We start from the raw sequence: 17,419 nt of genomic DNA, 5'->3' as shown, positions 1-17,419 counted from the left end.
ATAAATAAGATATCACCTTGAATAACTTTCATTCTAATGATTGATTGACCTTAAATTTGCTAATTATTTAGTGCCGAACTATTAATTAAGTTACGAAATCAGACACAAAAACATACTTTCTCTGAATGAACTTATATATTTTTCTTACATATTTCGATTCTTAACTTTCAAAATATAGGAGTAGCCATAATCTGAGAAATATTCTTCCCATGGCTTGGCCAGGAGAGCGATCCAAAGTTTGCGTTTTTAGTCATATTTTTAAAACTAATTAAGCACTTAAAAAAATATATATATATATTGGGCCCACTCATAAAATCTATTTACCCAAAGATAATTTAATATTAAATATTATTTTTAAAAATTATTATTTTTAATTATTTTATTTAATTGTAAATGAAAAAATTTTGAATTATGAGGTATAGATTTTTTATACCATATTAATCTACGTATTTTCCTATCGAAAAATCTAAAGTTTCAACTGTTTTTATTAAGTAGAAACCGAAAAAATCTATAATTAATTATTTAAAAAAAATAATAATTTGACGATAATGAAGAAATAATGGGGTGATTAATATGGCAATCTGATTTTCATTTTATTTTTACGAATTTATAAAAAAAATCGAATTCTCTACAATGCAGTAAGTATATGCATGCAGGACTTTTTCAATACTTCAAGTCTTGAATTTTTGATTAACTACAAAAATTTATTTTTCTTATTTTCACGTAAAAATGAAATTTTTAAGCCTGTAATCAATGCAAGAAAAGATTTATAAAAAATTCATACGCTACATTCTAGTGTACTCAAAATATATTGCTAAATGATTGAGCTATTTTCAGTTTTATAACAAATTTTCATCAACTAAACATAAATTTTTTTTTATGAAATAAGCTAAAAGAAAAAAATTTTTTTTACCTGAAAAAAAAAGGAAATCTATATGATTGGAGAAAAGATCATAAACTTAATAGAATTTAGTTTGAATAATCTTTATCTTCCTATGTCTTTAGGCAAATGTAATTTGTGCATAATAAAATAGGCCTATTTTTTAAAAAAAGGTTTGATCAAATTTAAAATTATTGCATAAACAAGCTTTTTATAATATATTTGATATATTTATAAGTCATGGTATTCAAAATCAATTGAAATGAAATTTATTAAATCAAGAATAACATAATAAAGCCAATATTTTTGTTAATACTAGGAAAATTCTTTACACAAAAAGTATGTAATTTGGTCACTATGCTTAGGAGATGGAATTCAGAATGTATTAGTTATTCTACGCTGGAAATTATACAAATCAAAAAGTTCAAAATACATTTTTCTTAATTCCAGAAAAGATTGAAAAAGAGGTGAAATATTAAATTATTATAATTCTGAAAATTTAACAATCGTAGAAGTTCATATGATTTATTTTTTTTAAAATTAATAATTAAAGGTCACATAAAATTTTATATATATTAACTGATCACCAAGTTTTCAAATCCTTTTTTCATTAAAAAAATGTTTCTTTTTTTTTTACTTTTGAAATATTTTTTTAAGTCTTAATTATGAAGAAACACTCAAAATAATTAGTACATAGAATATATCATCATAATAATAAAATGAATTGTAACTGATTTGCCAAAAGTGTACTATGCCAGGCCACCCAACATAGTAGTATCTTGCATGAAATGAGATAAAATAAATAATTGGCACCTATAACAAATTTATTCTAAAGCTAAAACCTACATCTCGACATATTCTAAGAGCTGATGTGTTACCCTGTAATACCTTTTTTAATTACATTTCTACTAAGTTCAGTTTTTTTTAAAAACTTTTATGAAAGCGATATTAAAAAACATTACAATGTTATGAACTTGTTTTCAATTATGTAATTTATTATACATTAAAAATGTTATTCATATGAAATTCATTATGAACGCTATAATATCATTGATGTTAAAAGATAATACAGAAGATATGTTCATTGAGAAGAGTGAGGGGAACACAAGAAAGTAATAAAAATTAACTGTAGGGAGCTTCTTGAAGTATTACAGTACATAAAAAAAAACTGATTACCATTTGAGAAGGACTGACTTTCAATCCTCAGTGGCAGACTAAACAAATTCAGTACAAAGGGTAAATTTTTTTAAAAATTATACAGTAAATGCAATGGAATGGACGAAAGGTTGTGATAGAGCATAAATGAGATTCTAGCTATTTCAGCAAAATAGTAATATTTTGAACAATTTCCAACAAAAATTTTTATAACTTTATGAAATTGAAACAGGTCAGAGTTACTCGACAAATATTTTAATAAAATTTTTGTAGGATAAACAAGACATTTGAAAATACATTTAGATCAAGACCTCTGTGAAATTTTTTGTATATAATATTTTATTACTAAAATAACACACAATTTACAATATAGAAATTATAAATTACAAACAAAGGTTACTAAACAAAGATGTGTTGTGCATTACTTTTTTTTTATTTACAATGCAGTAGCACCCAGTCACTTCTGTACAGGTTTATAATAAATATATTTAAATTATATACATTTCTACAAGCTTTTTTTCTTCTAAGTAGTAATTCATAAAACTTCTAAATCAACATGTCTTACTTCAGGGTGTTTTTTCTGCAAAATACAAAATTATTTCAATTGTTTAACATCTGATAGTTTGAAAAAATACAGATGTAGTAATCCTAGAAGTATCGTTAACTTTGAGTAATTCATAAACTAAAAATAAATATGGTCCCACAATTTTGATACTAGGCTTAATTTTTTTTCTTAACCCTTAAAAAGGTGCTCTATGTCTTTTTTTTTTTTTAGAAGTAACATGGAAAATCCTTCAATGACCTTATGAAGTTTAAAAGAACAGCATGCATTATTTCCAGTAGCATTTAAATCTGATAACAAAAATACTTTCATTATTTAAGTATAGATTACCTAAATATTATTTTCTAAAATGATTGCGAAAGTTTTGTAATCCACTGGTTCAATAGTTTAAGAAATTCTTAAAGTTTGAATTGTAAAACTTTTTTAAGATATATGATTTGAAATTGTGTCATTAAAATTATAATATTTCTCACTTCATGTATATCTACAATACTTTATGTTACTTTGCCCTTTGAAGGATGAGGCTTTCCACACATTTCTGTTTTTTTTACTTTGATCTTGTGTATGTATATAACTCTATCTTTAGAGGATTGCATCATATCAAACATTTTAAAAACTTAAAAGGTGGGTTACAAAACTTTATCATAATACAAGGTAACCATTTAAGTTCTTGCCATTTTTGCTTTCCCATTGAAAGAAGTGAGTATAGATCTGCAAATAAGTATATCGCATGGTTTAAAAACTTGTTGGTCTAGTGAAGGAATATCAGTCATTACAAAAGCAGGTCTGCCACATACTTTCATCAATCAAAACTCATACAGTAGCGAAGACAAATGGAAGTGTCCAAAAGGCTTGGTCGGTGTTGCTTAACTTATTTCAAAGTGGGCAACGAATAAGTGAAGTGTTTTAGAATAGTGAACAAACTGTAAGGCATTAGTTTCAAAAATCCAGGTTGGGAGATGTCTCTGTGGGACGAACCTTGCCTTGAATAATGAAGCCCTGTAGGCAGATTGAGAAGGACAGTAGTCTAACATGTGGTAAACTTCCAAGACAGTTTGAAGTCTGTTTGAAGACAGTTTGAACAGTTTCATCAGAAACATTAATCTACACAGCTTAGGTAATACATACGGGCTTAGCAAGTGGGTTCTGCACAGGTTTTAGGAAGTCTACAAAAAATAATGAGTGGCAAGCTGCATGCAACCAATTTTATTGCCACTATACCGTAACTATATTAAATCAAGTTCTAAGTTGTCAACTTGTAAAAAACAAATGTAGGAACACAAAGCACGATAAGCTTTTTGAATCAACACTACACATTGACAAGAAAATTCAACACATTGCATGAATACATTTATATGTATTATATATCACAACGTTTTTTCAACTATAGCCAAATAATTAATATATTCCTTTCAAAATTTCAGATATGCAATAAAAAAGGAGTAATACTTACTTTTACTCAGCTGATTAAAACTATAGTAAATAACAATAATGAATACTCAGGTATTAATTACTCAGGTTAATTTGGACAATACAGCGCAAGCGCAAAATAAAGGACCACCCTGAATAACTTTTGATCTAATAATCTGGTTTTCATCTTCTCGGACTCAATCTTAATGGTTTGAAGGGGTGACGTAAAATACGCTAATTAATTAGTGCAGGCATTGTTTGAAGTTACAAAATCAGATATCTTATCCTAAAATTTAAGAAGTATCTGCAATTTGGGAAATATGCTCCCCATAGTTTAGTGCCCTTAATGCTAATTTTATTTTTTGTGCATTTCACCATATCTTGTAAACTTTTTAAGATAATAAAAAATAACAATTTTTCAATTATTTATTTCATAATTGTCAAAAACATTTTGAATTGTAAGGTATACAATTTTTTACATTATTTTTTAAGAATATATTTTTACATGGCAAAATACAAAATTTGAGCGAAATCGGTTGAATAGTTCCTGAGAAAACAAATTTTGTTTTTTTTTAAAGAAGACTTTCTCGAAATTTGATTTCTCAAACTATTTAACTGATTTTGCACAAATTTTTTATTTTGCCATAAAAAACTATATTTCTTAAAACAATTTTAAAAATTTATACCTTACAATTCAAAATTTTTTATTAAATTAAACTATTATGAAAGCGATTAAATAATAATACTAGACTATAATAATACTAGACTATTATTAAATTAAATAATAAAAATTTACTAAAAGTTATTTTTTCGCATAGAATAGAATTCTTTAGATAAATAAATTATATAATTGTGCGCAAAATTTTTTCAATTAGTTTAAAAAGTGTCCGAGCAAAATAAACAAAAAATAAACTTAACATTAAGGGGAACAAACTTTGAACCACTGTCCTTACCAAACTATAGGGACCATAGTTCCCAGATTGCGCCTACCCCCTATATTTTGGGTGTCAGAAATCCGAATCCATTGAGAGAAAGTTTGTTTTTATGTCTGATTCCTTTATTAATTATCACAATTAGGTGATCTTTTTCTAACCATTAAGCGTGAGTCCTAAAACATGAAGATCGGATCATTCAGGGTGTTCCGTTCATTTTTTACACACTGTACTATATATAGCTGACTTAACCTTTTTTTTAAAAATGTGTGGAAATAACAAGATCTCCAACTTTATTAGTGAAATCCTCTCATATTTAATTTTCCCAAACCAAGAAAGAAGTTGAAAGAAACTCAGTTGCAAGATGGATAGTAATTCTCTATCTCAAAATTCCCTGAATAATTTATCAATTTTCTTTGACTAAGACAGCAGAGCTTATTAAATATTATGTAAATATTACTCTTTCAAGCATTGGCAATAATCTAGTGGATGAAATCTTTTACAAATGAAGAAGAAATTTTATTAAAACACACACTTTTTTCCTGCTAAAATTTCAAGTACATTTTATTAAGCTACAATGACCCTTGAACTAAATATTAGAGGAGTGATTGTGGCTGCAAAAAAAAATACCTAAAATTTTAGCAGAAAAAATTTATGTTAAGGGTCGAGACATATCAATTTTTATGGTCAAGTTTCAAGTTTAGAAAATTATAATTAGTAAACATTGCTTTTTATAAGTAGGCTAGATACAAAACTAACCTTTTTTTGCTGTTTATCCATAAAATTAGCTATAGCAAACTCTTCAATATAAATCACGCAAATTCATATTGGGATGTTTCTTTTTTAAATCTCACGAATATTAATCGTGATATGTATTTTTTAAATCACGTAAATGTGAATCGCAATGTGAGATTTTTGAATTGCGGAACTATGAATAACAATGTTTGATATTATAATAGCAAGAATAACAATTGCAATATTGGATTTTTAAATTATTTGAACCACGATGTTCGGCTTTTAAATTAAGTGATCTTGAATGGTGGTGCATAATTTTAAATTGCATATCACGATGTGCAATTTTCAAATCACAGAAATATAATCGTGATTTTAGAATCATGTTTATATGGATCCCAATGTGTAATGTGATTGCGAATCAGAATTCCAGTCTTTTAAATTACATGAATATGAATCATGATAATAATTTTTAAAGCATGCAAATATAAATCGTGATGAGCAATTTTAAATCGTGGGAATGAATCACAGTTTTATTTTTAAATCACATATATATATATTAATCATTATGTTCAATTTTTAAATTATGATCGAACTTTTAAATTATTGATACGAATTAAGATGTTTAATTTTTAACTTGTGTTAAGAAAAATCATGATGGATAATTTTTGAATCACGTAAGTGCAAATCACAATGCATAACTCATAAATTGTGAAAATACGAATCGTGAAGTTTGATTTTAAAATAGTGAGAATAAGAGTAACGATATTGAATAAAAATCACGTGAATATGAGTCACAGTATTGGATTTTAAATTGCTATGTACTTATTTAAATCATTCGAATCACGATGTTTGGTTTTTAAATCAAGTGATCTTGAATGGCGATCCATAGATAGGATGCGTAATAAATAAGAAAAATGGGCTTTAAAGGTGAATTTTAAATTTATCATAAATATGAAAGAAAAACCATTAGTGCAGAAATTAAAGGATTTACTGAATTTAAAAAGAAAACAATAATGCCCATGCGAGTAAATGATTGATAAAGCTGCTTTTTTTTATTCCCGCATTAAGGTCAGTGGAGTGCAACAAACAACAGTTTCACAATCTGTGGGAAGGGAAGAGTAGGAACAAAGAAAGAACTGATGATGTGCTTTTCTAATTTTTCCTAGACTTTTCTCAATTTTCCATTGCCTGCCACCAGGGTAGTTTGCCCCAATAGAAGTAAAAAAAGTGCTAAAATACAACGAAATATAAAAATTTTTGACCTAAAATTAGACAAAATTATACTTTATATGTCTAGTTGTCTAGTCATCAAGTGGTTGTTATGAGCTGCTTTTCAGCAGGCTAAAAAGTCACTACCAGAACGTATGTAACAAGCGTTGCAATAGAGAGACAGCACTGGTGAATCTCAAAAGTATTCTTTTCTAGCAGAATAATGTCTTAAGAGCCGCATGCCCCATGGGTGGTCATGGATATCATACATCTACTTGGTTAGGAGACTGTGCCATCCTCCCAACTCACCCGACCTCTTGCCAGATATCCACTACTGCCCCTCTCTCGACAATCATCTTCATGGAAATTCCTTTACCAATAAAACAGACTTGAGCCAAGCACTCACAGATTTCTTTGCATCCAAAACTTAAGTTTTTTAATGCAAAAGAAATTACACAGCTGGAGACAGAAAGTGATGAATGCTGATGGAGATTACTTTGAGGATTAATGATAGGTTAAACTTTCTGTAAGAAAGTTTCTTTTTGGCCATTAAAAACAGCTAAAATTTTATTAGTTACCTTGTATTGCCTTTACTACTACGTTGGTTGTAAATTAGCCTTGTTCTTACAATACACCAAAATATTTTTACCCAACAAAGCCTTGGCTTTAATGCCCTGAGATTGATTAAGTTCATGCGCTTTAGAAATGCTTAAATGAACAATATGAACTTCTAAGTTATAAAAATTTCATTTGATTTTCATGGATATAATATTTTAGACATTTTTTACTTAAACAGAGAGTAAATTTACAGACCAAATAGAAAATTGAAATTCTATTTGTAAGGACATATAACTATTACTTGATTTCGTAAAATGTGAAATCTACCTTTATATCAATAAGCAGAATGCACTTACTTTTAGAGCCATTTCAATCCGATCAATTTGCCCTCCTAATGTATCAACAATACTCTCACCATGCTTAAGCATGAACGCTTCGACCTCTTCAATAGATTTCAATTTCTGCATTTCCTGAAAAATTTTAAAAATATGTAAGAGTTAAGAAATAATGGAAGTTAAAATAAGGGAATATAATGTAATTCTGAAACCACAATAAATTCCGCAAATTTAAGATCATTTAACTTTGTCTATTGATTTAGATATGAAGAAAAGAGAAATTTGTTTTTACGAGCAAACATTACTATAAAGTATAGGTACAGCATGGGAAAAACAGTATGCCATTAAATATATATATAAAAAAATTATGTATTGCTGAAGGAAAAAACAAGAATGCTGAGCACTTAATTGGATTTTTGCTTTTACTTGAGGAAAGTGTTTCAGTAGTCCTACATAAAAGCCTTAATTGTATAAATTTTAAAATTCTGTTTCCTGTTTTAAAATTCTTTGTTTTGCCAATCAATGGATAAAATAATTATAAATGTAAATCATACTAGATAAATAACGAGGTAGAACACTTATATTTTAAATAGGGACCCAGAAAGATGAAAGTCCTGTGTCCTAAGAGTCGGTAGTTTCCAATGTATAGTGGAATCACTGATATGTGTGCAAACCTGTTTTAAAAATATATAAATAAATATATTTAAGTTTGTTATTATAAAAAAAAATTACTTTGATAGGGATTCTACTTATGCACAGTTATCAGTTCAAATACACCAAAAGTCAAAGAGGGGACACAAAAAAAAGTTATGATTCCCGAGGAGGTGTAATTCTCCAATGCACAATGTAATTTTTTAATTCACTCCTTTTGTAGTTAATAGCTGAAAGAGAATATTAGAATAATTTTGAATATCAGATTACATAGTTGCTTTTCTTTGATGCAGGTGCTTGATTAGTCCCAATTAAAAGCAGTTTGTTCTCTCCATTAATAGTTAAAATATTATGAATGTAAATAACAATTGAAGGAAAAAGAGGTTGAGAAATCATATTTATGATAGGAACCTTCTTTTTGGTTAAAAGGGACCTAGAAATATGGAGGTCCTGTGTCCTAAGGACCTGTAATTTAAAATGTTTGTTTATTCATCAAATGCCAGTCATTTGGTTCTAGGCTATTAGACCACAAGCTCTAAAGGTTTTGAAATTCAAGAAAGGTCAAGAAATTGGTCATATTCTAGCCAGTCATACAAAGACAACATGAAGGAGGGTCAACAAAGTTTAAACAAAAAGGATGGGCATGAAGACAATCATGCCCTGTCAGGAGTCTAAAAGTTGTAACTGCACAAGGTGAGTCAGGAATAAGCTATGGTTTAGAAAAGAGTACATTCCAAGGTTAACCACTCTAAAGATGCAAAGCTGTTTCATGGAGAAAGCACTTTCCATTTGAGAATTTCAATCAACTATATCTAGCAAATTTCAATTTAGCTGAACAGAATCCCAAGTTCCCAGTAGGTTTAAAAGGGAAACAAAGATTTCTTCTTTGCAAGGTAGTCAACTTTCTCATTTCTCCCAAACCAACAGTGAGAGGGAATCCATTGAAAAGACACTTTATGGAAATTAGAGTACTGCATTTCTGGACACCAAAATTCTTGGCCTCTTTATTTGAGGAAAGAGCTTGCACTGCAGAAATAGAGTCAGAAAAGAAAACTGCCTTTTTAGAAGAGGGGTCGAAGGTAAAATTGTTGATTGTTATAGGAATTAACTGTAACTCTCCATCAAAATGAGTTGTGACATTTTCAAGCGGAAGATGAAAACAAAACTGTTCACAAAAGATTACATTGCTCAGTAAAAAGCCAAAAAGGGAGCCATCTGTATAGACATGTAACTAGGTAATTTCCAAAGTCAAGCAGAATCGATTTAATAATTTAACAATTTTTTACATTCCTGGAAAGTATTTATAATATTTGTACCATTTATCCTAATTGGAAGTATTTAATATATGCTTTTAATCATATTTAACTACATACATTACTAAATAATTTGCAAAAATATTTTTCAAAAATATAAAGGAATAAACAAAAATCTCCACTAGCCTTAATAATAAAATAACCTGTGCTCATTATGTTAAAGACTGTGCTCATTTTTTGTATGAGTAAATATTTAGAATTTCATTTCGTCTTATAAATATCTATTACTAAGCATTACTAATAATACAAACAATTGATTATGCTTAAAAACTTATACTTTTGCACTTAATAAGACAGAAGAAGGGAGAGGTTTACTATTCTTTTAATCATATTTATTTATTTTTTCAAATAAGCTAATGATTACTATCAACTCAAAATTTTTTCTAAACATACAAAATAATCTTCACTCAATCAGAATGAAAAGTTTAGTGAGTAAGCTTTTTACCAACTAAGAAGTAATCTTTATGAGTTGAGAAGTTTACTCAAGAATTAATAAGCACATACTATAACTTAAATTGCAAAATCAAACACAAAACCTTGTTTTTTCTAAATTAACATATTCATTTTTTGATATACAGGATGATGGCAAAGATGCTATCTAGAACACATAGAGGCCACCCTAACTTCATGCAAATTGAGCATTTAGAATTTGCACGCTCATATAGGGCATGACAGTGTCCCAATAGTACGATTAAATAAATAAAAAGACCAACCAATAGGTAGGTTTTTCTATGTCGTTTTCACTTTCTGTTATTTTATCTGTTACTTAATATTGTTGTTCTTGTTGTAATCTTAGCTTTATAACCTAAATTATCATATCTAAACTGGGTTGTCTTACTGGTTTATCATTAAAATTGCATCTTAATGATTAAAAATCCAATCATGAGGTTCAAAGTTTTTCAGGTTAAAAAAAATTTTATTTTACCTATTGCACAGCTTCTCAAATAAAAACTGACATATATTAAACAACACTGTATTGCATATTTAATAAAATATTTTGAAATTATTTTTCTTTTTAATAACAGTTTCTTTAATATAAATTAGAATAAAATAAAGATACCTCAAGCAAAGCAGTCAAATCTTGAGAGTCCAAATATGAACGTGTCAGCTGTCTACCATCAAAATCAACTTCAGCTTTATATCTGACAAAATGATTACCCATATCTGTAGCCTTAACATCATGAATGGCTCTGAAAACATATGCTAAGACTAAGAAATGATTTTAAAAGCAACTTAACATACATAAATAAAAGCTGCACTCTTCGAAGATATAAGAATTTTGAAGTTAACTGTAATGATTTTGACAACTCTTTTGTCCTAAAAGTAGATATGAAGACAGTTAAATAATATTTTTCTTATTCAGGAGTTAAATTAAAATCAGAGAATAATGTACAGTATGACATATATTTTGAATGCTCAAATTTATACAAAATTGAAACCTTCACTTCATTAGAAATTACTAGTAAAATAACCATATCATACATTCATTACTAATAAAACTACATAGATAGTGAACATTTCTGTAACAAGTCAAGAATAAATATTAGGTTTCCAGAGTTGGCATTTTGCCTGGAAGAAAACTATTTCTTACAGGACACTAAAAAAATGGAAGAAACTAAAAATGCTTATTACAGTTGTTCAACAATAAATATAAGAATAATTGCTGAAATTTAAGCAAGGTAAATTTAATATAGTACCAGAAAGTTAAAAGTTTTTTTTCTTGCAATTAAAGCAGAAATAGTAATTTTTTTTTCAAATTTAGAAAAAGTATGTTCTGGTTTGAACAGATAAAAAAAAGTTTCAGGGCAAAAATGACTATCCACGTCCAGTTATGGGAATATCCGCTTCACGGAGAATGTACATAATGGCTTATTCATAGAAGATTCCCGGGCAATTAAAAATATGTCCATATTGAGAGACATCAGTTTTGCAGGAGCATCCATAACAGGGGGTTTAACTTTATAAATATATACAGTAGGGAACCGATTATCCGGAACGATTGGGACCATCGCTATTCCGGATAACTGATTTTTCCGGTTTTCTGAATCGCTGCAAAAGGCCGTTTTTTTATTGTTAAACCCAACTAAAAAAAAAATTTTTTTTGGAAATAATCTTAAAAAGAAGAAAAAACGATAGAGTAATACACTAATGATTATTTCCAAAATGATGGTAAAGTAAACATCTTTCAAAAAAGAACGAAAAATCCTAAAATCTTATGAGGAAAAAAATTTTTTTTTTTAAAAATGGCGGGAAAATATATCGAATTTTGTTCCGGTTTTTTGGTTTTCCGGTTTTCTGATTTCCGGATAACGGGTTCTGTACTGTATATATATATATAATGCTCTACAAACAGTTAAAATTAACAAACTTGTGTTAATAATCAATAAATGAAAATCACAGAAAATACTATAACTTGAGTTATCGCCCATTTTCTATTCAATTCCTTATTACTGCATTGGAATGTAACGAGTGGAATCCAGATTTTAATGATCTAAAAATAATCATAAAAATGCCCTTAAAACCATAAAAAATGACCATAAAATAGATTTAAAAAAATTCCCTTCTAATTATACAAGAATTTCATCGAAATGTCATTTCTATCTAAAATGTCAAATTACATCTAATTGTAAAAACAAATTGGCATGTTATTTTCATTCAATTTTGAAATTAATGTTAAATTCAAAAGTAGCAAAAAGGAAAACAGAAAACTGCATGATACATGAACACAGTCATGTATGCATTAATATAACTCGAAACTTCAATTTTGTGAAATTACTCGTAGAATGGTACTTTTACTTATTCAGCATGGCAGTTATACTTATTCAGCATGGGGTTTTTACTTTTTGGTGTACATGGCACTTTCACTGTGCTTATTATGTCTAAAATCATTTTATTGCTGTCATACTTGCAATTAATTTATTTATAATTAATCATTATGGTTTTGTAAAACTAATTATTATAATTATACCTGGTGGGAAGCAAACTTGACATACTTCCAAAATGTTAAGAGTTAAATGCTTTTTGATCTTTTCAGATATAAAAGAGCTTTTGTGTAAATTTTTAAACCTGAAGATGTTTAAGACATCTATAGATTTTATTCGTGTATATTTGAAGAAAATTTATTTTCTTACAGACAATTCTTTAACATCAAAAGTTGTTGCCTCTCCTGTAAAAATGAGAGATATCTTTCTTATCATCTAAAAGCCAAGGTTTTTCTCCAAGACCTTGCTTAACTTCTGACATTATTTTGCCCAATTTTACCTTTTATTTTTATCATTAAATAGTATGACTCTATTAAAATGTGTGCGACTCGAAAGAATAAACAAGAGAAAGACTTTTAAAATTTTTAAAAAAAGTACTAATATGAAAAAAAAATCCAACAAAATAAAATAAAAAATTCTTTAAAAGAGCAAAAAAATAAAAATTACAAAAATATATAAATGTCATCTAATTCCCAGCCTTAGTTACTAATTATGAGTACTAATTTAAAAAAAGTTTAATAATTTTAAAACTCTACTAAGTGATAGCAATTTATGGTTATTAAAGTTTCATGCCCAATGAAAGTAGAAGTGTTTCTCAATCTAAATCCATTAATTTCATCAATATACTCAAATACAAACGTAAAAATGTTCTTAATAGAATGGATTAGTTCCTAATGGAATGAATTAAATAAATTATGACGTAAGCATACTAAATATAATAAACAGAGAGGATGAAACATACACATTTAGTTAACTGAAATCTGAACAAAATTAAGAACACTGATAAAAAATAAAACTAATACAAAGTAAAATTACATTTCTAAGTCATTCTAAACTATATTGTTTGATATCTTAATATTCATTTCCAAATATTGTAAGGAAGAAATCAAAAATTATCAAAAAGTGTTAACATTATAGTAAATGGATAATCTTAAGAAATAAATAGCATACCTAATCATCACATCATTTTCCATTTCTTTATTAATTTCTTGCAATCTCTCCGCTTGAATAGATCTAAAAAAAGTTTGTTCCAAAAAATCACATAAAGAAGATACAAAATAAAAATGTTTATTTAGTTATGTACAATACCTTCCAACCAAAGCAGCAGTATTTGAATAGATAATGAACGAAGCAACAAGGCCTAGCACACCACCAACTGCCAAAGAACCAACTGCATCATATATAGGTAAACCAGTGTAAGATGTCAACCCCATACAGCCAGCTGCTATGAATATTCCAGCAACAGCAGCAATATCTTCCAAGAGTACCACATTCACACTTGGATCTTGTCCTCGTAAAACTATGAGAGCAGATAAGTATACATATCATATATAAATTTTTTTGTGTTGAAATTCCAAAACAAAAATCATTTTTAAAATCAATATTTCTTTTAATTTTTCAATTCTTCTTCATTTGGATCTGCAAACCTAGTATGTATTTTCATAAAGTTTAGACATTATATAAAAAGAAATGCCAAAAAAAAGTCTAGATTTTGCCGTATGTTTTTAATTCTAACTTGATAGTATTATCAATTATAACATGAAAATTATTGAGTATTTAATAATTAATAAGAAAATTCTAGCAATGTCTAAGTGTTTGAAATTTTCATAATATAGCTGCATACTTCATACTATAAATGCAAAAAATATCTATAAACTTTTAATAAACTCCTTGGTAGTTCATATTATATAGTTATTATTATATTAGATCGTTTTAGCCCTGTTACTGATTTTTCTGGTATCCATTTCCATACAGAGCTGTTGCACCCGGCCCATAAAAGTAAAGACAACCCAGAATTTATGAGACAAATGGCTCTTGAAACTATTAGCCAAATACCAACAGATGATTTACAACTATACACAGATGGCAGCAAGAGCGAAGAAGGTCATTCAGGTAGTGGGGTTTTTATTAAAACACCCATGTACACATTGAGTCTCAAAGTTAGAAATTCTGAATTTTGCTCGGTTTTCAGATCTGAGCTTATTGCGATTGAAAATGGCCTAAGACATGTTGAGAATATTGCTGAGCCTGACTTTAAGCATATATGGATACTGACGGATAGCAAATCTTCAATCCAACACCTTAGCAACTGGAGGAATGTTGGAGACAGGGCTGCGGCTTCAATTTTGGGGATGCTCTTCAGGCTCTCTGCGGACTTTGGAGTACACTTCCAATGGATTCCATCACACGTTGGAATCAAAGGTAACGAGATGGCGGACTCACTGGCTAAAGATGCTTCTTTAGAACCTTTACAGCCAGATTTACCTTCCACTTTCAATGAGGTCTTTGCAGAGTGCAAAAAAATGTTTATGGACCTCTGGAGGGTTCCTCCTCCGCATAATTGGTATTTCAGAAAACTACCTGGAAGTGCCTTGTTTTTTGGGGGACCAAGAAGCCAGCAGACTTGTTTATCTCGCTTTGCAAGTGGTCACTTGAGGTGTCTCTCATATGTTCAGGGGCAAAAGACTTTTGGACTTTGCACTAAATGTAAGACTGCTCAGGCTTCTCCCGAGCATATTCTAAACTGCATCGATTTTAAGATCAACGAGGTTTTTTCAAAACCTCATCTGTTTTTAGACTTTCTGGACATTTTTGGACTTATGGAATTGGTCTAATTAGGATGGACCTCTTGGGGATTAGAAACAACAACAACAACATTATATTAGATAGTTATTAATTATATAGTAACTTATGCAGAGTGCAGACATATTTATATAATTTTTAGTGACCCTTGATTCCTATGAATAAGGAATATTTATGAAAAAAATCTTAGTGATAATAATTATAGTTATTTCCAGTTGATAGGCGCTGGCCTATCTGTATTTAAAATAAATAATATTAAGTTATGCAGTGTATGGAGGTGTGACCTATATGGTAGTTTCCTTTTCCCATAAACCTTACGAATTACTCCATGTTATCCCCAAAAATTATAATATTTTTTTTGTTTTTAACTATTATTTTTTTCATTAAAATGTGGAGAGGTAAGTTTTCAATTGATGATGGACTATGTGACATCATCTTTGAATGTGATAACAAAATCCGCGTAAATTACGAATAATTATAATAGAGTGGTATAAATGTTTTCAACAACTATCCATACCTGCCAACCTCCAGGAAAAAAAATCCAGAAGATTTTTCTAAAAATCTAGAAGATTTTATACAGTATAAATTTGAACGCAAAATTTGAGAATTGATAATCAAAAATCTCCTTTTTTAATCTGAGAGTGAGAATATCTAATTTACAATACTAAAATCAGTTTTGTATTGTAAACATTATAAAGAATTGTACCACGGCATAAGTGTATATTAATCTATGAAGTGAATGATAGAGCTAGCAAGAATTTATATTTATTATACATCCTTAAAAACTGCTTCACACAATATATACATACTTCCAATAACTACTTCTTGGTGCAATAATTAATTTTCATTTTGTTATACATATATCATATGGAGAACACAATAAAATAATCAATAAAATAGAATATGTTTATAAAGAAATGATTAAGTTAATATAGTTATTTTCAGAAATTACCATAATGGAAAAAATATGTAATCCATAAAAGAAAAATGATTTATAAATAATAGGTTAACACAGGACTCCAACCATATTTTTAAAATTAAGGAAAAAATCCACACTTCCAAGAATGCTTCAAAACATTTTAAGTAAGCATGGATAACTAAAATAATTTGCATCCATCAGGGAGTTAACTAAAACTTACTTTTTAATATATAATATTGATATCATGGACACTATACTAAAATTAAAGAACTAATTGATTTAATAATTTCAGAAAAGATTAAATAAGTTAAAAGTGTTATAATAAAATTATGTAACAATGCATGAAATTTTAAAAAAAAATTAATATCAAGCTTTAAAAATAAAGGGTAAGCATGAAAAACAGATGTAAGATTATTCAAAAAAAAAATAAATAAAATATATTCTTTTTTTAATCTAAATTTTCACTATGGATGAAGTGGCACGTTTAGCCTTTTTCAAAACATCAGCACTAAACTTATTATCAAAACAATTTGTTTGTTTGTGACACTTCATTGTAAGAATATTTTCGAGAGTTTTTGTAGACATAGATGACCGAAACTGTGTTTTATTTTTCTTCACAACACTAAATATTCTTTCGCACTCCGCATTGCTATGGGGTATGCAAGTGATTCCCAACAACACTCTCGATATTCGGTCAAATTTAAGTTGTCCGCTGTAGTCAGTAACGGTACTCAGGTCATTTAATTGCATATCTATGGTGCTGCCTTTAAAGTTGAAAGAATCTTCAATCTGTAATGCAGTGAACTGTTTTTGGAGGCAGTCCCATGCATCTTCTTTGGTTTCTCCTTCTTTAATCATCAAAAGACAAGGAAACTTTTCAACAAAATATGCTACTCTTTCAAATGATGAGGTTTCGATATTTTTTAAGTCTGTAACTTGAGCATTGATCAAGATATCGTTATTAATGGGAAATTTTTTGATGATAAAATCACACGAGGTAGCATAATAATTCCTTATTGACAAATAAAATTTTCTTTTTTCTTTTTCATTCAACTTTTTAACTAGTTCTACCGTTTTGAAGTCAACAAACAGTTCTGAATCCAACAATTGATTAGCTTCAATATGATATTGGATTTCTAAAAGGGCTTGCCCTTTAATAACAGAAGTTTTAAGTTCCTTAAGAACTCTGTTAACAT

At 28.4% G+C, this 17,419-nt stretch overlaps 1 protein-coding gene across 5 annotated transcripts in view; it reads right to left on the bottom strand.

The window, feature by feature from the left end:
* Nucleotides 1–2,447: 2,447 nt before the first annotated feature.
* The window catches only part of LOC107450104 (Zinc transporter 49B), a 38,589-nt gene continuing 23,617 nt past the window's right edge, over nt 2,448–17,419 (bottom strand). For all 5 annotated transcript variants that reach the window (XM_016065841.4, XM_016065840.4, XM_016065837.4 and 2 more), the window contains 5 exons: nt 13,811–14,021; nt 13,673–13,735; nt 10,801–10,930; nt 7,798–7,911; nt 2,448–2,615 (listed from right to left, as the gene is read on the bottom strand). In XM_016065841.4, coding sequence (XP_015921327.1) covers nt 2,571–2,615; nt 7,798–7,911; nt 10,801–10,930; nt 13,673–13,735; nt 13,811–14,021 — 563 coding nt within the window. In that variant the 3' untranslated portion in view covers nt 2,448–2,570. The remainder of the gene's footprint in view (nt 2,616–7,797; nt 7,912–10,800; nt 10,931–13,672; nt 13,736–13,810; nt 14,022–17,419) is intronic.

The sequence above is a fragment of the Parasteatoda tepidariorum genome, chromosome X1, assembly GCF_043381705.1.
Source record: "Parasteatoda tepidariorum isolate YZ-2023 chromosome X1, CAS_Ptep_4.0, whole genome shotgun sequence".
NCBI classification, from domain to species: domain Eukaryota; kingdom Metazoa; phylum Arthropoda; class Arachnida; order Araneae; family Theridiidae; genus Parasteatoda; species Parasteatoda tepidariorum.
The sequence above is the reverse complement of the archived record's forward strand: the minus strand, read 5'-3'. Positions and strand labels throughout refer to the sequence as shown.